This window comes from Marmota flaviventris, chromosome 11, assembly GCF_047511675.1.
Source record: "Marmota flaviventris isolate mMarFla1 chromosome 11, mMarFla1.hap1, whole genome shotgun sequence".
In the NCBI taxonomy this organism is placed as follows: Eukaryota; Metazoa; Chordata; class Mammalia; order Rodentia; family Sciuridae; genus Marmota; species Marmota flaviventris.
In genome coordinates, this window is record NC_092508.1 from 76,486,751 (window position 1) to 76,512,213 (window position 25,463).

At 32.7% G+C, this 25,463-nt stretch overlaps 1 protein-coding gene across 2 annotated transcripts in view; it reads right to left on the bottom strand.

Moving 5' to 3' along the window:
• The window catches only part of Galnt13 (polypeptide N-acetylgalactosaminyltransferase 13), a 472,574-nt gene that overhangs the window by 296,654 nt on the left and 150,457 nt on the right, over positions 1 to 25,463 (bottom strand). For both annotated transcript variants that reach the window (XM_071619398.1, XM_071619397.1), the window contains exon 2: positions 14,739 to 14,907. In XM_071619398.1, coding sequence (XP_071475499.1) covers positions 14,739 to 14,907 — 169 coding nt within the window. The remainder of the gene's footprint in view (positions 1 to 14,738; positions 14,908 to 25,463) is intronic.

Consider the following 25,463-nt stretch of genomic DNA (forward strand, 5'->3'; position numbering starts at 1 on the left):
AATCTTTAAAAATTAAGAGAAGTCACCATAATGCCATGAATAATCCCTAGTGAGCTCACAATTATGTTAGTACAGTCTTTTCAACACAGTACAGAGTCATTCTATTTTGTGAATCTTTTCATGTTCTTCTTCGCACTTGGAGTCTCTATGTTATCTCTTGTATCTATATACGTACCACTCATTATTCAAGAGCTAACCCATGATTCATCTTTCCTATGAAGCCCATACTAATGTAAATCTCTATGTTGAGTTTTACTCTTTTATATTCAAGAATCTTCTTTAGTGGTTGAAACTCATAGTTTGAATTATACTGCCTGGATTCAAATGTCAGAGTCATAATCTTAGAGAAGTCTCTTAAACTCTCTGAGTATGTTTCCTAATCAATAAAACAAATTGAACAAAACATAAGATACACATCATGGACTTTTTAAATTGGAAATTAAATGAGTAAATGCAACTAACCCACTCAATACATGTTCAATTCATAGTAAAAGTTGAGTTAAATATTGACTTCTACCTATATTAATATTATCATATAACTTATTAACTCATATTTTTAATTTAATATGGTATATAATCTCTCCGTAATCTCTCTGCTCTATGAGCTCATTAAGGATAGGAACTATTTACTAGTCTTGTTTTTAAATTTCTCACAATATGTTGGTCCAGAAAAAAGTCACTGGTTGACTATAAAATTTAATATTACTTAATTTATATTATAAAATTTAAAATCATCTTACATAGTATTCAATGAAAAATTATATTGGATCTGTCCATTTGGATTTGAAGATAAAACACCATCTTAGAAAATTAACTATCTCAGGCAGCTTCCTTTGACTTTTGATTGAAAATGTCTCCATCTATAGATATATTTGAAATCATTCACAAAGAAAGAAAGTATAAAAGGAATAAAATGAATGCCTTTCCTTAGAGGAAAAATAAATCAAGATTCCATAAATATAGTAGAATATATATTTGTACACATACATTTTTATTCTAAAATTATGACCATTATCTATATACCATGTCTTTCAACTTAGAATGTGCAAAATGAAATTCATTTCTTCTTTGGCATTGTTTTCTATACGTTTTAATGCAACAAAATTGCATAGTAATATTAAAATAACAAATTTTAAAATTCAAATACTAAACACAAATTTTCTCATTTACACAGTAATTACCATTCAGAAAGTATACTGGCTTCTACAGGGAGATATTGCAAGCTTATGAGAATATTAATTATGATATACAATAAGAATTTCTTGACATATGCCAACATCTCCCAAGTCAATAAAACTGTGGTTTACTACCATGGGTTAAAGTATTTAACCATGAAATAAATTCTTCCTGAGTAAAATAACATTGTAAGTTGGCATTAGAACAATTTAGTCTTCCCTTAAGACACTGACATGTGCATAGAAAACATCTGTCCATGGCAATAAAAAATGAGGAAGAATTTAATACAGAACAAATATCCCTTGCACATAGGGTTTTTCTAATAATAGAACTATCTGCTTTTTTAAATTGAGTCAATCTGCAAATGTCTGTTAAGAGTCAATCTTTTGTTTGTAGATGACATGTTTTTCATGCGGTGAATAAAAAAAAAGTCCATGTTTTACCACAAAGACTAATTTTCAAAAGATCAATCTTATAAATATTAGAATCTTAAAATTGTTTAAACTTATGCTTTGCAGAACTATGTTACTCTATGTAGTACCACTGAATTCACAAAGAGAAAATAGAAAATTATAATATTCATTGACTCTTTTGATCTGTTTACTTTTTAGTTATTGAATCACTGTAATTTTCATATGCTGAGAAAAAGTTGGCCTATAAAGATAATAATAATAGTTTCTATCATGTTTTATATATCTTAAGTATTCATATGTGAAATGAAATCCACTACCCATATTTAAGTGGTATTAATGTGTGTCTGTAGGTGTATGTATGATTGTTTCATACACATACACAAACAAACACACATATTATCACAAATCTAGTCATTCAAATTTGAACATTGGAGTCATATTTTTACTCCTATTTACCTTTGTATCCAAATGGTCACTAATTCTGGAATATGATTTTAAAATATACTTAGAACCATCATCACTTATAGTTCTTGTTATGGTTTAGATATTAGATAGAGTGTCCCTGAAAACCTCATGTATAAAACAATGCAAGAAAGTTTAGTGGTCAAATGATTGGGTTATGAGAGTTTTAAGTTAATCAGTGCATTAATCCACTAATAGGAACTAATTGGGTGATAACTGTAGGCAGCTAGGGTGTGGCTAGAGTAGATGGGTCATTAGGGGCATGCCTTTAGGTATATATTGTGTCCATGGTGAGGGGAGTGGTTACTCTCTCTGCTTCCTGGTTCCAAATCCTGAGCTGCTTTCCTTTGCCACACTTTTCTACCATGAGCAGATAGGTGCTCATGAGCACCTCCAGCCCAGAGCAACAGAGTTGGACTGAAACATCTGAAACTGAGCACCAAAATAAAATTTTCTTCCTTTAATTGTTCTTGTCTGGCCTTTTGGTCACAGCAATAAATAAGTTGACTAAAACATTTCTCTTCCCATTTCCCTACCTCTTTCAGGTTTAAAACACACATAAAAATAAGCTTTAAAAATTCAGTCATGTGATTCAAATGTATGATAGGTCAAGGTCATTGTATTGTCATGTGTAACTAATTAAAACAAATAAAAAATTAAAAAAAAATTCAGCCACATGCCCATCCTTTTGAAACCATCTTGAATTTGGTGTTCATCCTTTTTCTCCATTTTAACATTTGCTCTGTTTCTAAGGCTACTGTCTTGACAGATTCCTCACCTAATCCCATCTATGTGAATACAATACCAATAGAGTGTCTTATTGCATTTAGGCCTCTTCTATCTATAATATCTTGTATATAATACTGCAGGATTATTTCTTGCTAAATACCATTTCCATCATGCTACATTCCTGTTCTAAAACCACCTGGTTACCTACCATGATCTGTGTAAACAGGCATAGTTGATAATACTCATCATCCTTCTGCAAGTGGCATGGCTAATTACAACCCTCTACACTATTGTTTCCTTCCATGTTCTCAGATGCTTTCTATCTAAACTGTGGCACCTATCTCTATTCATCAATTATCTAAACTTTCTACATCTTAAAACTTTTCTTTCCCTTCTTCTCATTTAAAAATTCCTTTAAAAAAAACCACTTAAATGATATGAGCTCTAACTTTTAATGAGGATTAAATAGATGCATATGTCTGCCACAAACAATATAGAATAAAATACAGGAATCAAACTATTAGCCAGGCCCAGAAGTGCACATATATAATACCAGTGGCTTAGGAGGCTGAGACAGGAGGATCGCGAGTTCAAAGCCAGCCTCAGCAAAAATGTGGTGCTAAGCAACTCAGTGAGACCCTGTCTCTAAACAAAATACAAAATAGGGCTACAGATATGGCTCAAGTGGTTGAGTGTCCTTGAGTTCAACTCCTGGCACCCCCAAACAAACAAACAAAATCAAAATCAAAAGTAATAGACTTATAAACAAACTTAACATCTGTAATTATGGGTAAATACAAAAGTTATTTTAGTCTTAAATCAAAAAATATTAATAAAATATGATTTCCATGGTAGATTGAGAATGAGCATTAAAATATCTGCTTTCTCAGAATTTATAAAATAAACAATAAAGTTATTTTATAAACCTGTATAATGCATTCTTAAGAATATAAATGAAATAATGACCAGAATATTTGCCCATGTTTACCTATCATGCATATTAACAAAACTTTCATTGACCCTGTTTGAGGTGGAAGTGGTTTACTCTTCTTTTCTTTTCTTACAGCCCAGAGATTGATTTCCCTTTTGTCTTAGCCTGATTCCATAATCTGCCATCTTATAAGTCTTGTTTCAAGTAGCTCACATAAAGCTACCCACTTCTAAATTCATACTGCCAAGTATTAGATTTTACATAGTCCATTTGGTAGTAGAGAACTGTATCTCTTGGTTTTCATGTGCATCAAATTAGATTTTGATAAATGGTGAAAATATAAAATTATAAAAGATCTATAAATAGAAAAGAGAAGACAGTAAATAAACACCCCCCCCCAAAAAAAAAAAAAAAAGCCATGAGAGACTGAAAAGGCAACCTACAGAATGGAGGCATGTGTTTGCAAATGTACATTCAGTAGGGGTTAATATCCAGAATGTATAAAGATCATCTACAACTCTGTGACAAACAAACAAACAAAATGTTTAAAAATGGGGAAATGACTTGCATAGGCATTTCTCCAAAGAAAATATACAAATGAGAAAAATTGTGAAAAAAATTTAATATCACTAATCAGGAAAATGAAAACAAAAAAAAAAAATCAAAGTCATAAAAAGTTTCTATCTCACATCTGCAAATAAAATAAAATCAAATAAACCATGTTGGTAGAACTCTTGTATAATGGAATGTAAAGTAGTGTATTTTACACTACTATACTATGTACTATAAAAAAAGTACAGTGGTTCTTCAAAAAATTAAAAATAGAATTATCGTATGATGAAGCAGTTCCACTTCTTGGCATACAACTAAAAGAACTGAAAACAGAATCTGAAAGAGACATATGTACACCCACAGTAATAGCAATAGTATTCACAAAAACCAAAGGTGAAAGTAAGACAAGTATCCATCTATCAATGAAGGAATAAACAAAATGTGCTCTATACCTAAAATTAAATATGATTCAGACTTAAAAATTTAAGAAATTCTGACATCTGTGCAGTATGGATGAAACATGAGGACATCATGATTGAGTAAAATAAATCAGTCATAAAAAGACAAATGGAATTTGAGTAAGTTATATGTGAACCTGCACAGGAAAATATCCAGAGACAGGAATTAGAATGGTGGTGATCACAAGTCAGGGAAGCATGGAGTTGTTTCATGAGTATAAACTTTTTGTTTTGCAAGATGAAAGGAATTCTGAAGTTAGGCTGTACAATAATGTGGACAATGAACTTGCTGAAAGGAAAAAAATCTCCTTTATTCTCTTAAGAGTGGTTCTGTACTGGCACCTATGACTGATTAAGAGAGGAAAAAGCATACAAATTTTAGTTGATGTTAAGAAATTAGTTTCTAAATGCATGGCCTTCTCAAAAGGCCTTCACAGCAAAGAAGTGAAGACTCAAGGAAATGGCTAAATGCAGTGGACTTATCTACATTTTTAGGGATCTGGCATGAAATGACTATGGCCATCTTGATTTAAAGTACCATTTCATCTGCCCCATGACCATAGTGATAAGAGAGATAGGAATTTATGACATAGTGACAGTAGAAACAAGTAAGGGAGAGTATGAATACACAGGCAGACTTTATGTGGGGACTTCTGCTTGAGCTAGAAGCAAGTTGCAGCTTTAAGACTCAGACTATAACTCACTTGAATCAAATGTATGAAAGATGATATGTCATGAGCTTTGTAATGTTTTGAACAACCAATAAAAAAAAAAAAAAAAAAGACTCAGACTAGCTCAAAGAACAAGCCTGTCCAGCTTTTATGGCACCTACAGGATAGGCAGGATTCCAGTACTTGATGTCATCACATGTAGAGGTGGGGTTTAATTGTGACTCTACTCTTCTTCAACATGGCTCTTCATGTCATGCACATTCTCATTAAAATCTTGTCTTTACCTCGGGGTGTTTGTTTTACTATGCTAATAAAGTAAAGGTAACTACAGGTTACTATAGTGACTATTCTGTGCACTACTTGAGGTCCTTCTTTCTCATCTGGGAGAGTCCTATTACTTTCAGAACAGGGCAAACAATTTTCCTGTGTCAGTGGGTTTGATTTTAGGAGACTTATGTTTGGCTCTGGCTTGTGGGTACTTCTGCTGATAGCATAATCTCAGAAGGCTGAGCTCACTTCTCAACCTCCCACCTCCTGTTGTGTTACCTTAATTCCACAGCCTTGAAGACTGGTCCCCATTTCAATTCCTAAATTTCTGGTATGTGGGTTAACCCCATATCACTATTGTTAGACTGCCGGTCTCACTGGTATGAGAGAGCAGGACACCTTCATAACAGAAAAGGTATGCCTTCCTTTAAGCAGACATATGAGGACAGAGTGCTTTTCTTGTGCTTGGTTTTTCTCTGTTGCCTTCAGTTCAAAATGATCTTTATACTAAAGTTGCATATTCAAGGATAGTATATTCTGATTTCATTTCCACTTAACAATTCTTAACTGTGCACTTAAAATTAGGTGATATAGTAAGTTTAACGTTACATACAATTTTAAAAGAGTTCAAAGCAATAGTGTCAGAAAATTAATACATTTAAGGAGACTGTGACAAGGTATTTAAAGTATAAATGGACAGATGCAGCATGTTTTCTGCCTATCAGACTACTCAAATGTTTCCCAAAGAACATACCTAGGCATGTTTTATTCTATTTTTTTAAAGAAGTTATAGTATAGTAGTATTATTACCACAAAGATCATAGCAATACCTAAAATCTCCATGTTTCTCATATATTTACACACAGAGACACATTAAAATACACATAAACTCTTACATACCACTTATAATTTAGGTAGTGAAATTAATTTGACACATGAGTACATAAATCACAGTATTACAGAAGTTATTATTATCTTCATGGACAAAATTTTTGCGAGCATATGAAAGTTATACTAATTCTCAAATTAAAAAGAAAAGATGTGGAACAGAGATCAGAAATCCAATTAATATTCTCATTTCCTATGTCTCCTTTGTGCAATCAATGCTACATTTATCATATTTTAATTTATGTGAAAGGCAACTGTATAAATGGACAATCTCACTTATGAAAATGAGCACAGAAAATGTATACTGGTTTATTTCTATTTTATGTATAAATAAACTCTTTGTCCTTTGAGAACAACTTATGTAAAATTTGTATGCTACAGCTCTTCTTCCACTAATAATGGGAGACTGCTAGAGTCTTTTTTGCTTTATCACCTTGCAAGTGTGCATACGCAAGAAGCAGTTATTTGGTCTGGGATATAAATAGCTGAAATGAATTTTCTATTTCCTCATTTTTTTTCCTGATGAAATATATTTAAATGCCAGCTGTGTTATAACCTTCAAACAACTCAATACCAGTTCTTGAGATGCCATTAAATGTATGAGTACAAGTAAATATGAAGAACTTAAAATTTTGTTCTGATTGCCTTTAGCTTTTTTTTTTTTTAGTTGTAGATGAACACGACACCTCTATTATGTATTTATTTATTATTTTTTATGTGGTGCTGAGGATTGAACCCAGGGCCTCATGCTTGGGAGGCAAGTACTGTACTGAGCTGAGCTACAACCCCAGCTTTTTAAAATAAATAACCATTTAACAATTAACTTCTTATTCTAAAAAAAATTATAAAAAGTAGAGAATGAAGCTGATTGCTCAAAAAGTTCTCCTTCATCCAGGAAAAGGAGATAGAGAGCCTAAGAAAATTCCATAGAATAATAATATCATATTTATGGAGTGTCGAAAATATTTTACACTTATATTTCACTAAGAATTCCGAGCTGCCCTATTCATAATTTTTGCAATTACAGATGTGTTCACATAATATTATAATTAATTTTTAGAGTGAATAATTTCTTTCTACTTTCTAATAGTCTCAGTCTCTTGTACAATATTTTTGTTCTTAAGACTAAGCCTGTGTAAGGTAAACATTAGGGATTTGCTGGTTGGTTGAGTGAGTAATTGGTTTGTGTAATCACTGGAAGGGAACTGGGGATTAAAATATTAATAACTTGACCAACACGCAACATTAAGCCATAAAGTCAGGTCTTAAATATTTGTGTTGTATCTCCAAAAAGTCTCTCCACATTTAGCTTTTTGTTTCCTCTATAACTTTTGCATATGATGGAAAGGAGTCTTGTCTGAAAACTACATTTATGATAATCAGATTGCTTTCTCTACTTCCAGGAAAAACCAGTGGCATAGACTAAACCTGGATGCCAAGATGCCTTACCAAATAAAAACATGGTTTCTACTGACTCTCATGTAAATACAATTCAAATAATAGTTTCAAAACATAATAAAATTATTTATATATGCATATATATAATTATGCATTTATTTAATGTTTGCACAGCTTCGTTTGTATTTTCATGAATTTTTATATATTCTAAGCTGTCATATTTCTAGTATTAACTCTTCCAGGAAATTAGCACTTAACAAATCTGTGTATTAGTAAAATTATAACATTTTAGTGCTTAAGGTACATTCAATTTTCTCAATTTAAGTTTCTTAGAGACTATCCCTCCCTACTTTGTTCTCTGCACGTCCTCAAAGTTATGTTTTTAATATCTCTTAACAGGTTTCCATAGCTTAATGATTCATTCTCACTCTATATGAATATTAAAAAGAAAATGTCTTAGGTTAAAAATGAACAAAATGGCATGTATATATTTACTCTCTTATACACAAGTATTTAAATCCATTTGTTTCAAAATTCCGACTATATAAATTTACAAAGCCATACACACATAATTGATGAGAAATATGCTAACTTATCACTAAAGCTCAGTGTAAAATTAAATTAATATGTATTTTTTTTCAACATTCTGAATAAGACAGAATTTATAACATTCCACTTCTTTTTGTTTAATTTGTGGAGAATGATCAAAACAGAAAGAAGATTGGTTACAGTTGTTTAGAATTTTACTTACATGTATATACAGATTACAATAAGAATCCAAAGAAGATCCACAGGAAAGTAGGTTACTAAAGGCTTCCAGCCATAATTTTAATAAAAATATAAAAGTAACAATTTTCTGTGATAATTATCATCTTATATCTCAAAAATAATTCAGGAATATACATGTATTACATATAAAAATAAATCAAATATATTGAGTAAATTAGCATTGAGATTTAAATGTTCCTAGGGACCAACATTCCAGAACTTAACTTCAATTTGTCCTATTATTTGATTGCAATTGCCTGCAAAATCAATTTTTTTTTACAATATCTATTTTCCTTTGAAAACATATAATATTTCTTAGATTTATTCCTCTGAAAAGAGTATCAACAGTTTTTATATTGACATTAAGGCCAAACAGCATTAAATGGTTAGGAAAACTTTCTGAATTTAGTTAAAACATTTTAAGGGAACAGTGCAGTAAAAATCATTCATCAGTTTGGGTAAATTAAATTAAAGTACCCATATCTTTTTTTTTTTTTTTTTTTTTTCTTGCAGTCCTGGGGCTTGAACCCAAGGTCTCATACATGTCAGTCAAGGAAAATGCCACTGAGACACATTCCATTCCCACATTTTCATTTTAAATTATAACTATCTAAAATTTGACCTATATGTGACTAATACAATTTTTTTTAAAAAAATACGTTTTCATTTGAAAGAGTACTAACTATTTCTACAACATTTCCTGCCCCCGGGCCACATCCCCAGCATTTTTTATTTTGTATTTTGAAACAGGGTCTCCCTAAGTTGCTTAGGGCCTTGCTAAATTTTATTTCCACAAGTTTTAAACAACAGTTTGAATATATGATTCATAGTAAGTTTTTTAAACATTCACTGTTCCAGGCCGTACAATTGCATCATTCAAAACAACTTGTAATTGTCCCCTGAAACCTCATATATTATAATTCATCTAAAAATTTTAGATGGTAGTTGTGAGTTCTTACTCACATCATACACTGTGATATAAAAAAATAAAATAGAAAATTATCTATTTCACTAAATTATTTAATAGAATATTGGTAAAACTCTCAGAATTCAAGCAATAATAACCAGGGTAGATATGCATGTTATACTTTTTATACTAAACAATTTAAATTCTCCATTTTAAAATGCTGAATTATTCTATAGCTTGAGTCTTAATTACCCAAACATTTAATTACTGATTCTTTTTTTAATTATTATTATTTTTGGTACTAGGGATTGAAAGGGGATGCTGGGGAGGATTTTATTACTGAGCTGAATTCCCAACTATTTTTATTTTTTATTTTGAGACAAGATCTTACTATGTTGCTTGAAGCCTCACTAAAGTACTGAGTCTACCCCTGAACTTACAATCCTCCTGCCTTTCACCTCTTAAACTACTGGATTATAGGCATGTGCCACCTTGTTCAGCTTGCTCAGTTATTCTTTTTTTTTTTTTATTGGTTGTTCAAAACATTATAAAGCTCTTGACATATCATATTTCATACATTAGATTCAAGTTGGTTATGAACTCCCAATTTTACCCCAAATACAGATTGCAGAATCACATCGGTTACACATCCACATTTTTACATAATGCCCTATTAGTAACTGTTGTATTCTGCTACCTTTCCTATCCTCTACCATCCCCCCTCCCTCCCCTCCCATCTTCTCTCTCTACCCCATCCACTGTAATTCATATCTCTCCTTGTTTATTTTCCCATTCCCCTCACAACCTCTTATATGTAATTTTGTATAACAATGAGGGTCTCCCTCCATTACCATGCAATTTCCCTTTTCTCTTCCTTTCCATCCCACCTCATGTATCTGTTTAATATTAATCTTTTCTTCCTGCTCTTCCTCCCTGCTCTGTTCTTAGTTGCTCTCATTATATCAAAGAAGACATTTGGCATTTGTTTTTTAGGGATTGGCTAGCTTCACGAAGCATAATCTGCTCTAGTGCCATCCATTTCCCTGCAAATTCTATGATTTTGTCATTTTTTAGTGCTGCATAATACTCCATGGTGTATAAATGCCACATTTTTTTTATCCATTCATCTATTGAAGGGCATCTGGGTTGGTTCCACAGTCTAGCAATTGTGAATTGTGCTGCTATGAACATCGATGTAGCAGTATCACTGTAGTACGCTCTTTTAAGGTCTTCAGGGAAAAGTCCAAGAAGGGCAATAGCTGGGTCAAATGGTGGTTCCATTCCCAGCTTTCCCAGGAATCTCCATACTGCTTTCCAGATTGGCCGCACCAGTTTGCAGTCCCACCAGCAATGTACAAGAGTACCCTTTTCCCCACATCCTCGCCAGCACTTGTTGTTGTTTGACTTCATAATGGCTGCCAATCTTACTGGAGTGAGATGGTATCTTAGGGTGGTTTTGATTTGCATTTCTCTGACTGCTAGAGATGGTGAGCATTTTTTCATGTACTTGTTGATTGATTGTATGTCCTCCTCTGAGAAGTGTCTGTTCAGGTCTTTGGCCCATTTGTTGATTGGGTTATTTGTTTTCTTATTGTTTAATTTTTTGAGTTCTTTGTATACTCTGGATATTAGGGCTCTATCTGAATTGTGAGGAGTAAAAATTTGTTCCCATGATGTAGGCTCCCTATTTACCTCTTTTATTGTTTCTCTTGCTGAGAGAAAACTTTTCAGTTTAAGTAAGTCCCATTTGTTGATTTTTGTTATCAACTTTTGTGCTATGGGTGTCCTATTAAGGAATTTGGAGCCCGACCCTACAATATGTAGATCGGAGCCAACTTTTTCTTCTATCAGACGCAGAGTCTCTGATTTGATATCTAGCTCCTTGATCCACTTTGAGTTAACTTTTGTGCATGGCAAGAGGAGGGGATTCAGTTTCATTTTGTTGCATATGGATTTCCAGTTTTCCCAGCACCATTTGTTGAAGATGCTATCCTCCCTCCATTGCATGCTTTTAGCTCCTTTATCAAATATAAGATAGTTGTAGCTTTGTGGATTAGTCTCTGTGTCCTCTATTCTGTACCATTGGTCCACCCTCCTGTTTTGGTACCAGTACCATGCTGTTTTTGTTAATATTGCTCTGTAATATAGTTTTAAGTCTGGTATCGCTATACCGCCTGATTCGCACTTCCTGCTTAGAATTGCTTTTGCTATTCTGGGTCTTTTATTTTTCCATATGAATTTCATGATTGCTTTATCCATTTCTACAAGAAATGCCGTTGGGATTTTGATTGGCATTGCATTAAACCTATAGAGAACTTTTGGTAATATCGCCATTTTGATGATGTTAGTTCTGCCTATCCATGAACAGGGTATATTTTTCCATCTTCTAAGATCTTCTTCTACTTCTCTTTTTAGGGTTTTGTAGTTTTCATTATATAAATCTTTCACCTCTTTTCTTAGGTTGATTCCCAAGTATTTTATTTTTTTTGAGGATATTGTGAATGGAGTGTTTTTCCTCATTTCCGTTTCAGAAGTTTTGTCGCTGATATACAGAAATGCCTTTGATTTATGCGTGTTGATTTTATATCCTGCCACTTTGCTGAATTCATTTATTAGTTCTAGTAGTTTTTTTGTAGACCCTTTTGGGTCTTCTAGGTATAGAATCATGTCATCCGCAAATAGTGATAATTTAAGTTCTTCCTTTCCTATTTTTATGCCTTTAATTTCTTTCGTCTGTCTAATTGCTCTGGCCAGTGTTTCGAGAACTATATTGAATAGAAGTGGTGATAGAGGGCATCCCTGTCATGTTCCAGATTTTAGGGGGAATGCCTTCAATTTTTCTCCATTGAGAATGATGCTAGCCTGAGGCTTAGCATAGATAGCTTTTACAATGTCGAGGTAAGTTCCTGTTATCCCTAGTTTTTCTAATGTTTTGAACATAAAGGGATGCTGTACTTTGTCGAATGCTTTTTCTGCGTCTATTGAGATGATCATATGGTTCTTATTTTTAAGTCTATTGATGTGGTGAATAACATTTATTGATTTCCGTATATTGAACCATCCTTGCATCCCAGGGATGAATCCTACTTGATCATGGTGCACAATTTTTTTGATGTGCCTTTGTATCCGATTCGCCAGAATTTTATTGAGGATTTTTGCATCTAGGTTCATCAGAGATATTGGTCTGTAGTTTTCTTTCTTTGAGGTGTCTTTGTCTGGTTTCGGAATCAGGGTGATGTTGGCCTCATAGAATGAATTTGGCAGAGCTCCTTCTTTTTCTATTTCCTGAAATAACTTGAAAAGTATTGGTATTAATTCTTCCTTAAAGGTTTTGTAAAACTCCGCTGTATACCCATCCGGTCCTGGGCTTTTCTTGGTTGGAAGTCTTTTGATTGCTTCTTCTATTTCATCTATTGTTATTGGTCTGTTTAAGTTGTGAGTATCCTCCTGACTCAGTCTGGGCAAATCATATGACTTAAGGAATTTATCGATGTCTTCACTATCTTCTATTTTATTGGAATATAGGTTTTCAAAATAATTTCTAATTGTCTTCTGTATTTCTGTAGTGTCTGTTGTGATATTGCATGCTCAGTTATTCTTAAAGTAATACCATTACCCAAAAATATTTTAAATATATGCTTAACAGAGACTTTGCTTTAAATAAAGTAATAATAAGTAGTTCTGTATCAATCAGTTCTTACCTTTATAATCGAGATATGTCATATAATTTAATTTATTTATATTATGATAGTTGAAAGAATTCTTTAAAAATCTGAAACCATTTTTAAATTTTTCCTGAATATATAAGAATATTATTTATCCATTTCATTATACCAAGACATTTGAAACAATGTACTAAATGTAACATTATAACATAATAAACATAGCATCTACAATTCTCAAAATTATTTTGAAGAATATGCTTATTATAGTGTATCTTTAAAAACACAAATGTGGCTACCTACATACAAACATATGCATAGAACTATATCTAAATTATTTAGACCTTTAAATACACAATTTTAATATTCAGTGTTTAAACATTTGCTGGGGACCAAAAATGTCTGTAACATTTTCTTATTTGTGGTTTTCTTGAGAGAGACATTTTAAAAGCATACAGTGACGTAAAGTACCACTTAGCTAGGAATGAATCTTCTGATAATCAGCACTAGCATCTTAATAATGATTGGGTTTTATGTGAAATAATTCAGAAAGAAAAAAACTTGAATTAAATAAATGTGATAGTAATATCATGATATAGTAATGTAATACATCCCATTATAGATGAAAAATTATTTGCAACAGTTATGATTTTAGTATTAAGCAAACAATGTGTCTAAAACAACAATGTCTGTTTACATGGAAGTGTATCTTAGAGTACATCTGTAAGCTTGGAAATTTTCTATAATCCCCAGATATATCATCTGTGACTGCCAGGAGTTTTATAAGAAGTATGTACTAGAATGGCAATGTGCTAACATTAAATATTCCGAGTTTTATTAAATAAATTTAAAATATATTCTACTAACTGCAGCAGAGATTATACTTAATCACATGAAAGTTGAATTTTTCATCATTTTTCATGCAGAAATATTTTCAAGTGAACATTTCCTCCATTGCTAATAATTGAGAATTCCAATTATAAATGGCAGCATAAATTGCTAGAACCTATAATAAATAATTTTAAAGGATCAATAATGATACAGGCAATTGGCTATATTTATGCTGACATAGCAAAACAGACTTTTTTCAAAACAAAGTATAGAGTGCATTCTATGCAGGCCAGAAAATAATCTATTAAAGAACATATTTGTTCTGTATTTGACAAAGTAAAGCAAAACAAAACAAAACAACAACAACAAAAAAAAATCTCATGAAGAGAAACCTATTAGGTCTATACATTCTGCAGTATCTTTGGAAGTAACATATTTTGTTTTGTCAGAGAAGAAAACAATATTTCTCAGCATATGGATATACAGTAAGTCCCTGATGTGTAATAGATAAGTAGTCAAGTGCATCTAGTTCCAGAATTAATGTAATCTAAGTTAGCTAAAGTTCTGAGATTCTGAAATGCTTGGTTTATTAATACATAAGACTATGTAATACATTTAAACTTACCCTTCCAATCTTACATCTGGCAGACTTCTATTAAGGGCAATCAAATCACTGGCCATAAGGTTAAACTGATTGATTTTGAACAGCTCTTTCATTTTCTCCTGGTCATCTTTAGGAATCAGCACAGCCTTTCCCATTTCTCCTGGGCCTTCTTGGTTTCTTGAAATAACAGCTGTAAGACATACACAGGTACAAACATACATACAAACACAAGATAATGAATGGAATGAAGAAACTCATGTGTTGGATTAAATTCTGATGTGTATTAATTACAAACTGGTTCTATAATGTAATCATCCAGTCGTATTTATAAACCATACACCACACAAAAGAAACATCCTATTTTAATTCATTAGCTTAATGTTGCATGTTGTCTTTCAAGTGTAAACATATTAGACTAATTATGAATTATTAAGACAATAGTAAAGCAATACAAAACACCTTATCTTAAAACTTCTTAGTCATATTTTTAATACACTTATTATAAAGAGATGAAGTTGAACACTAGGGAGATCGTATTGTTCAAAATAAAAGATAACTTTTGAAAATACACCAAGTTAAATTTATTTTCACATCAAATAAAATGCTTTCATATCTGAACATATCTGCTGTCATTACATCTTCATAAAGGCCATCAGCTTAATAGTTTTTTTCCTCCCATAGCAATTTGATTTATTCTCAAATCACTTTGAAATGTATAAAAAGAAGTTTCAGAGTGGTAACACATAATTTTAAATGTCAAGGTAGATAGGTGCTTCATGACTTGAAATTCACAACAATTTTCTGAACTTGGCTGCTTATTAGGAGAACTCAGTATTCGATCTTCAGGCTAACATTCTTGCTATTTCTCCCAAGTTATCACGAAAGTTCTTAACTGCTCTAAAATGCATGTTTAAATGTGTATATGTATGTGCACACGTCTATATACATGTTAACATATAATAATAAGCCAAGTTCCAGCTGATCCTAATGTACCTTTTAACTTACTAATCATAACAATATTAAGTTAGGTTAAGGTGAAAGGGATACAATTCTGTTCTTGACTTTTTCAATGTTTTCCTATATTTTAGTTCCCATGCATTAGTCTAACTGAATTTAATTTGTACATAAATTAATGTGCAAATATTTTAACATAGCTTACCTCAAAATGCTGTAAATATAAGTAAGGGATATTATGCATGGGAAAATTTTTTATAAAGTATAATATCTCATAAAAATATAAAGTCTAAAATGATATAAGAATATGGTAAAAACTAGAACACCATTAGCAAACTTTCTACTCTCTTGACGTTCATAGTTATAAAAAAACAACAATGTTATTACTAGTATTAATCCAATATTGACTATCCAGATGGTTATTCTTTATGAAAAGTTACCCCAGTTTTGGATTAGCATGAGTCAAACAAAATGAAAGAGAATAAATACTTCTAAGGACTTTTAGACATTGGTACCAGGAGGATGATTAGCCTTAAAATTCTCTCATACATAGAAAAAGAAGTGGGAGATTTTAAATGGAAAAATATAGGTATACAACTTCAAATTATTTAAAAAATTGCCATTTGGTAAACTTGGCGTTTTTACTTTGCTAGAGTTTCCCCAAAGTTCCATGTGATAAGGGTTTATACTTCTCAATGTGGCATTATAGGTAGAAGGTGGAAACTTGAAGAGGTGGAGCCTAGTGAAAGAGCTTTAGGTAATTGTGAGACTACAGTCCCTTCATTTTTCTTTCACTTCCAAGCCATGACATAGCAGTATTGCTCTAACACACATTCCCACCATGATTTGCTAACACAGGCCCAATATACTGGGACCAACTGATCATGGACTGAAATCTCCAAAAGTATAGGCCAAAATAAACTCTTTCCTATATAACTGGATTATCTCAGATATTTGTCATAGTGACTAAAAGGTGACTAACATAATCTAAAGAAATTTTGCAGAGATTTATCATCCATCTTAAGAAACAAAATTAGAAATGACGGCTGAAATTTTATGAGAAAGCATATTTTGATCATTTTAAGAAACTAAATTCTAATGGTAATAATTTATCTTGGGAATTAGTAAATTTCAGCATCCCTAACATGAGCTGGAGTTGTTAGAATTGAATTTGAGTAAATCTGTGTTCTTGGTGAGATGTTGCATTAGGTGTTCATCACTGTGACAAAATACCCGAAAAGAACAACTTAGAGGAGGAAAAGTTTATTTTGACTCATAGTTTCAGAAGTTCAGACCATGGTCACTCAACTCCATTGTTCTGGGCCCCAGATGAGGAAAGATGCTCAATTCCTGATATCTTAGAAGAAAAAAGAGAAAGCAAGGTACCCAGCGACAAAATATAAACCCAAAAGGCATGGCCCCAGTGACCTTTCCTCTAGTCAACCATACCCGCCAACATTTATTACTGGTACAGTAGTCCTTCTCAATTATTAATCCATCAAATGGATTAATTCAGTGATTAAGTTACATATATCATAATCTAATCATGATCTTTTGAGGGATACCTCATAATCATAAGATGTTTGCATGAAGTTATATTCCATTTCTCATATTTTTAATATTATTATTATTATTATTATTTTGATTCCACAGAAAGTGTTAAAAAATGTCTGTTGCTTCCTCAGGAGTCCTTCTGATTTTGTAAGAAGAACATAATCAGACTATGATACTTCCTATTGACTACAAATATTCAATTTATATGTTTTTTTACATATTTTGGAGTATTACCTTGAAGCTATAAAAAGGATGATTTTCTCATAGAAAAGTTTTGCTTTGATTTTGAAACACTAAGGAACTGTTAAAGAATTTGGTATAGAATATTTTACTAATTTTTATAAATTAAGAAAGCAGTTTCTAAGTCATGGTTATTTATGATGCTTTGTAAAGGAGAAAGGTTTCCTTTTGCCCTCTTAGGTTTTGAGAGTAACCTAAAAATTAAACAGACAGGACAGACTTTAACAGAAATATCACACAAATTTCTTGTTACTTGTACACAGGAGTCTTCAGAAGGAAAATGAAGTCTGGAATAAGTTGTTAGGCCCAAAAGCTTATAAACCTTTTTACACAAGAAAAATAGAGGGTGACAAGAAAAAGAGACTTGGGATAGGGTCAAAAAAATTGTGGGTCAATAACTAGAAAATACATGGGGGTATCAACTGAAAGATGAGTTCTTTTAGTGAGCTTGTTTTACACAGATCCATTCTAGTATTGACACCCAGTTTGGGATAGAAAGAATGTTCTCCTCCTAGTACAGCAGGGAGGGCTTATTTCTTATGAGAAATTTTATAGCCTTCTTTCAGGTAGAAGAGGGAAGGCAGGCCAGAGAGAGCTTCCTGCATGTGCTATTTCTTGAGTGCCTGCAGCACAAAATAATCAATATGCCAAAATAGCATATTTAGAGGTGGCATATTCTGAACCTCTTCACCTTCTATAACTCTGACAAAAGAATATTCTGTTACCGAGAAAGGCACCATGACCAACATAGTGCCTCCAAAGCCAGGAAGTAAATAGTGTTAAAATGTTTCTCTATTTAAGGAAGAGAAAACTCAACTACAATAAATTAGGGCAGGGATACAGATGTTTTTGGGTTTTGTCACATATTCGAAGGAGTAACAATTTCATTTTAACTTTATGCAGATTGGAGTTTTGTCAGTGGCAGTAGGAGTAACAGAATCATGTTGCAATACGAAATGAATAAAATTAAAATTGTCTTAAATAGTATACCTACAACTAGTTGCAAACATGTGTAGTCATCCTCCTTAATCATGTAACAGTTTAGTGCATATCAGGTTTTTTGTCTCCTCCAGAGTTAAATACATTTTTCTATAATGACCTATAATAAATGTATATTTAAAATCTTTTTTTTTCCTTTTGTGTGAACAAATCTATTGGTATTTTCACCTCCCTTGAGAAAAAAAAAATACTAAATAATCAAAGTGTGGAATCAGTCTTTTTCTTTTCTGGCTCTTACCTGGAGGAATGCATCTTGCATTCAGAAAACAAAGGTTTTGTTGTTGTTGTTGTTTGTTTGGTAGGTTTTGTTTTGTTTTGTTTTTTAAATCCTTTAAATAGCATAAATAGGAAGTAGGAAAGAATAAGCAATTCGGCTTTGTGGTCTATCTCAGATTTGAGGCATCTTGTTAAATAACAACTCCTATTTTTCTTTACCTGTTGATTTTCTTTCCTCTATATAGCTTAAAAGAAGAAAGAAAGAAAGAAAAAAAGAAAGAAAGAAAGAGAGAGAGAGGGGGAGGAGGGAGGGAGGGAGGGAGGATGAGAGAGAAAGAGAGAGAGAAAGAGAATGAGAGAGAGAAAGAGAGAGAGAAAGAAAGAAAGCACAAACTAAAAGAAAAGACCACTCACAGAATGCATTTCCCTATAGCCAAGCAAAGTCAAAATTAATTTTTAAAATTATTTACTGTACCAGGCAACTATAATAGATGGCAACTAAATCTGCATTCTAGTTTCTTTATTGCTGATGTGAATGTGGACAGAAATGTCCTGATTCCAAAGTTGGTTTAGACTAAAAGATGAGATTAATATATTAAGCCATAAATTATTTACTTTCTCATTATACGATAAAATCATCAAAAAAGAAAATTTGACTTAAAATGATATTATAAAGCAAGTAGAAATATAAGAGCCAAAGCATTTTATAGTATCATTTTCTTTAACATAGTACACACTTTAAAGACTTTAAGAATATATATTTCAATCTTAGAATTAACACTGTTAGAAGAGAATCATCAAAATATAAACATAGCAACTGCTTTTCTACCAAAACTCCCACTACATATTAATTGCATTATTTATTTATGCACACTGCATTATGAACATCTTCTTATTTGCAGAATAATCCCTTTAATGAGCACTATTTGAGAAAAGAAAAATGGACCATTCTAGACCCAGGAAACAGAATGAAATTAAAGAATAAGTTGACTTTAAAGCAGTGATTTTATTCTGTTAAAGAATGCAGTGATTTATGACACACATCCATAAAAGTGTAACATGGAACCAAATTCTAAATGTTATTCCACATGTCATGCTTTCCAATTTTTTTTCAAATTGTATTCTCATCCTCAGATTAACTCACTTGTTAATTTCTGTATATTTGCCTTTAAAATCTTTCTTTTAGTTGCTCTTCTTTCACTTTTACCACTTCCAATTTGACAATTATAATAAAGAAATTTTGGCTTTAGTTCTCCTTACCTTTGAATATTAACATTCTTTCATTAATTACTCAGTGTCCTTGAAACAATGCTTCCAGATTGCCAATTATAAATCTGTTTGCAGTGAAGTCAGAAGATGAGGAAATCACACCAGTCCCTTCCTCATTCCTCTACCATTTTGCTCTCCATGCAGCATTCCCTGAACCATACTCTTCTGGTGTTCAAAAGGCTCTGAATTTATCAAGGGTACTTGTTAAAATAAGTTAAATCAGTATGTATTTGCTTTTTAGCCAATTTATCTTAAAGTCACTAATGAGCTTTAAATATCTATATTATAGCTGACATATACATTTTGAGAACTCTGGAAACGATACCCCAAGTATGATGATTGGAATGCTGAATGTTTTGATCTAAAGGAGAAACAGTCTCTTTGACCTTCTTGTGCCTTCCCACCCCAGTTCTCATACTTATTACCTAACAAAGTACAGAAAGGGACTTTCTCTGAAGTATCTCTATCTACCTAAAAGTCGGGTATCTTAGAAGATTAGTTCACTGCTAGAAAGACTAGAGTTGTGACGCCATACCGAGAAATAAGTAAATTTTTTTCCATACTACTGTCTGTTCTTTGGGTTCATTCACCTCCTCCAAAAATCATTTGTAATTCATCTCTTAAGTGCATACAGCCTACTCAGGACCCAGGAATGATTCAGGAATTCCTTTAAAAAATATATTATAAGGAAATAAATTTGGATCTGCCCAAAGACTTATCTTCACAGATAACATTGTATATGTATGCATGTATATTTGTATATGCAAGCAAATATAAGTATATATGTATTTATATGCAGTAAATGCTATATAAATCATGTTATATCTATATATGAACCCTATGCAGTAATTAAAATTATACTACAAAAAATGTTTAATGTTGTGGAAGATATTCAGGCTACAGAGAGTGAAAAGGGGGTCATAAAGCAATGTTATAAAATAAGCATGTTTTTGATAATGTATATGCATATGGTAGAAATGATGATTAGCAGTGGTTTGTTAATTCTGTTCTATAATTAAATTAAATTAGACGTATGTTTTCTTAATCAGTTTGTCAATACCTAATAAGGTAATTTCAGTTACAAATTAACCCAAATTCTGACTTCAATGACAATAGAATTAGCATGCATTTTACAGTGACTGGTACAAAGTGAAGTCATTAGACATTGGTATGATAAAATGAAGGAATCAGAGGCTAGAAGAATTCCTGATGGAAAGAAAGCTTCTTAAGATCCATGATATGACAAGCAGGTGGGAAAGAATTATGGTTAGTTCTAGCAGGAAAGCTCCTTATAGGAAATTCATTACAATTACAGATAAGGAAAATATTTAGTGACAGAACAAGCACAGGTAATAAGTTCCTTGGATTCTTTATAAGGAAAAGCAAATTCTCATTTAGGTAGTAAAATTTTAACTTTCCTTTCACAACAATCCTTTCCAAACATTCTGCACATTCATTAAAGCAATACTACTCATATACAGTAAGCGGTAGTTTGGCACATGTTACAGTCACAAATGTTTCCTGGAAGTAATTGGCACGACTTTTAACTGTTTGCTAAAGTAATAAAATAATTCTGAAATATGAAATCATTTCCTTCTGCATTAAAAATGAACTTCCTTATTAAAAATATTTAAAAAGTCCTCATCTTATAGTGGTTATACTAATAGCCTTAGTTTCAGCTTTAAATAGGAAATCTGCACAGGATCCCACTTCTGTCCACTAAAAAAAAAAAAAAAAAAAAAAACCCTGAGAAAACTATAAATTCTTTGGAAACAAAAGCACCAATTTTTTCTGAAGATGCTTTGAGATGCCTCTTTGGAAAGGACATCTCAAGTAGAACAATGACCATTATGAAGGCCGATGTATAACCCAACATTCATAATACATTGTTTGATAATAATAGCCTCTTATCATTCAATATATTATCCCAGATATGATTCATCAACTTTACAAAAACTATTTCGACTTTGGAAAAAAAGAAATGGGTACTACATTTATGAACTACACATCTATGTGAGAAACTAGCTATGTATTTTTAGAATATTTTCTGAATGTATCTTTTCATTTACTATGAAGCTACGTAAAATATCTAATAATGATTCAAATTGATTAACTAACATTTTGTCACATAAAATGTGAGGCAATTATTACTGCGTGAGTTGTTATGAGTTTACTTTAGAAGTAAAATATCTTTCACCAGCAATGTATTTAAAAATGAAATAATATTGGATTAAGTTACCAATACCCTACTGTATTTTAAACTGTAAAATTAAATCTACTGGTAGACCATGAGACCTTGTTGACACCAGTTCTGCTGCATGTCTTCTGTTTTGCCAGGGGCCTGGCTCTGCATCATTTCCAGGCTGCTCTATGAACTGGGGCGCTGAACTCTGTGTCCTCCTTAGCCTGCCTTGAGCTTTGATTCCTGATTGGTAAGATGCTGACCAGGCATTAGGGGACAAGTGATGGCTGAGGTTGTGGTTTGTACTTCCATAATTCCCTTTCTGTGGGGCAACTGACATTGGCTTTCTTCCATAAAACATATAGTCTCATGGAGATTGCCTTATGATGAGTTAATGAACAAAGAAAAAAAATGTAAGCCTAGATCAAAGTAGAATCCATCTTATATCCTAGCATTTGTTAGAAGGTGATACTTTACAACACTTCCCACGGGTGGTCCTGAATGTTAGTAGATAAAAAGAAATTTTCCATCAGGCATAAATTAAGAGGGGAACTCTGAAAGGGTCTGAAGGGATAGAGTTTGAGGTAGGAACCTAATCTAGTCCATGAGCAGATGCACACAGATGGGTTGGACAGCTCAGAAGGGATTTTCAAACAAGATTGTAAGACTGATGACAAGGACCATTGATGACATGAAGTCTGATGGAGAGAGTAAGTTGTTCTTTGAAAAATGTAAAAAATATGATGGATTTATTATTACCCTATATAATCTACCAGAGAAGATTCAATTATTAAAAACAAACAAACAAACAAACAAACAAAAACTTCTCAACAATGAAATGGGGAAAAAAAAAATCCTTCCTTGAGCTGGTAGCCTATTTCCTTTTACAGTGAACCCAACGCTTGCAAAATGGGAAAAGGAACTTGGAGGCCAAGTTAATGTAGACAAAGACTGTGTACAGGTTTCACAACAGGAACTTCTCACCATGGTTATGGCCACCCAAATTGCCAAGAACAAAAGAAAACACAGGGAAAAAAATCATATAGAACCCTTCTACAGAACCTGGGGAAAACTTCATTCAGTTGAACCATTTTCCTATTTTAGAAAAAATGTCTTCTTTCAGGGAGAAACACTAGAATGTTTTTCTCTAGTCATGATTCTGCCAGCATCAACAACTTGAAAACTTCAAAATACTTACTGGCATTGGATTTTAACATAATTTTGCCTTAGACTGATGGAAATAATTTATGGCAAAAAAAAATGTTGATAATGTGCTCAGCTACAACAACCATTAGTCTCATGCCTCAACACCTAGAAGCAGGTTGATAGAATTCTGCAAAGAGTCTTTATTATGTTACAAACAAAATCTTGTAGATTTGGGGTGCGGTCCCACATAATATTCCATATCTTAAACAATACACAGTGTATGTGGTCATCACTCCTAAAAATAGAATGCGTAGGTCTGGAAACCAAGGAAGGTTTAGAGAGTGTTCTTCCTTATGAAATCACTGAGGAGCTATTTGTTTCTATCTCTCTGACTTTGAGCTTTCTGGGTAGAAAAGTCCTAGTTTTCATGGGAAAAAAAATGTTTCCACTAGAGAACACAATCATGATAGTTAAATTGGAAACTGAGTCTTCCCTCTATTTTGAGCTCCTCAAGCTGTAGAATGGACTAACAAAGAAAAGAACCACAACACTGGTTGATGTGATTGATATTACTTACCAATAGGAAATTATATTGCTGACATACTTAGGGTAAGAAATATTTCTGGAGTTTACAGGTTTCTACACAACAGTTTGCTTCCCTAATATCCTGAGAAATAGAATAATGAGACAACCCCTTACAAGCAGGCCAATCAAGGGCTTATAACACAGAATTTTTACCACCAGACAAAGACTCTCAGAGTAGATTCAGGCAGAACTTAGGCAACTTGAATGGGAATGGATTAAATAATTTAAAATTATCTTTGAAGATTATATGATCAGCTACATAAGTAAAATCTGTAGAAATTTTATTCTATGTTGATAAAGAATCCCATTCCTTACATTTTTCCCTAGTATATTTTAAGGGAACAGTATTCAGGATTCCTAACCTTTTAGATTTTGTCTGGGAATATGACTGATATCCATGAGAATATGGTATTGAGAATTATATCATGAGAATGTGGTATTAGATATGGGAGTCCCATAGTCCTTGTATTAGAGAAATATGCATATTTTTTTGTTTGTTTTGTTTTGGAAAAGAGGAGATGCTAAGAAAAATGTGGACAGAACCTACAACTCTCCATCTGGACCTTTTCTTTCTCAAACTATGCTGCCAGAGCACAGTTTGGATAACATCGAAGATATGACTTGTTCAGACTTGTTTTAGTCAGATCATTTGCTGCTGTAACTAAAAGCCCTGACCAGAACAACTGTAGAGGAGAAAAAGTTTATTTTAGGCTCAGGGATTCAGAAGTCTCAGTCCATGGACAGTAGGCTTCTTGGGCTAGGGCTCTAGGTGGGGCACAAGAACATTGTAGAAGAGTGCAGCAGAGGGAAGCAGCTCACATGATGATCAGAAAGCAGAGAGAGAGAGAGAGAGAGAGAGAGAGAGAGAGAGAGAGAGAGAGAGAGAGACTCCACTTATGAGATACCAAATATATATCCCAAAGGCACAGCCTCAATGACCCACCTCTTCCAGCCACACTCTGCCTGCCTTCAGTTATTACTCAGTTATTCCTACCAGGGGATTAATTTACTGATAGGGTTAATATTTTCATAATCCAATAACTTCTCCTGTGAATCTTCTTGCATTGTATCATGCATGAGCTTCTGGGCACGCTTCCCATCCAAACCATCCAAACAAGACTACATCTATGAATTTCTTTTTCCTCTGGCTTTAGATTGGGTTCAGGAAGTGAGAATCATCAGTAGGAGTTTGGATATTAGGACAAAATTAAAATTAGAACAATCACTCCCTTGGTGTCTCTTGTGGAGAAGTCACAAAATGACTTTGTATCTAAACAAAGGTCATAGTACCTGTCAGGTGGTCCCCTTCATAAAAATATTACTATGAGCTCATGTTATTTTTCCCTCCCCATCACATTTTAAAATTTCATAGTGGTAATGACTTGTGCCGCAATTACTGGCCCTAATGTGCAACCAACTCTTGTTGCTTTCTTCAAACTCTGTTTACTCCTTTATAAATAGCCATTGCATTATACACTCCTGCTTGAATTGTACCATCTGTTTCATGATGAAAGAGTTTAAAAAATATCAGGGAGCTGTAGTGGATTCATCACTTAACGACAAAATCCACAGAAAATTCGTGTTAGCATTCAAGCCATCAG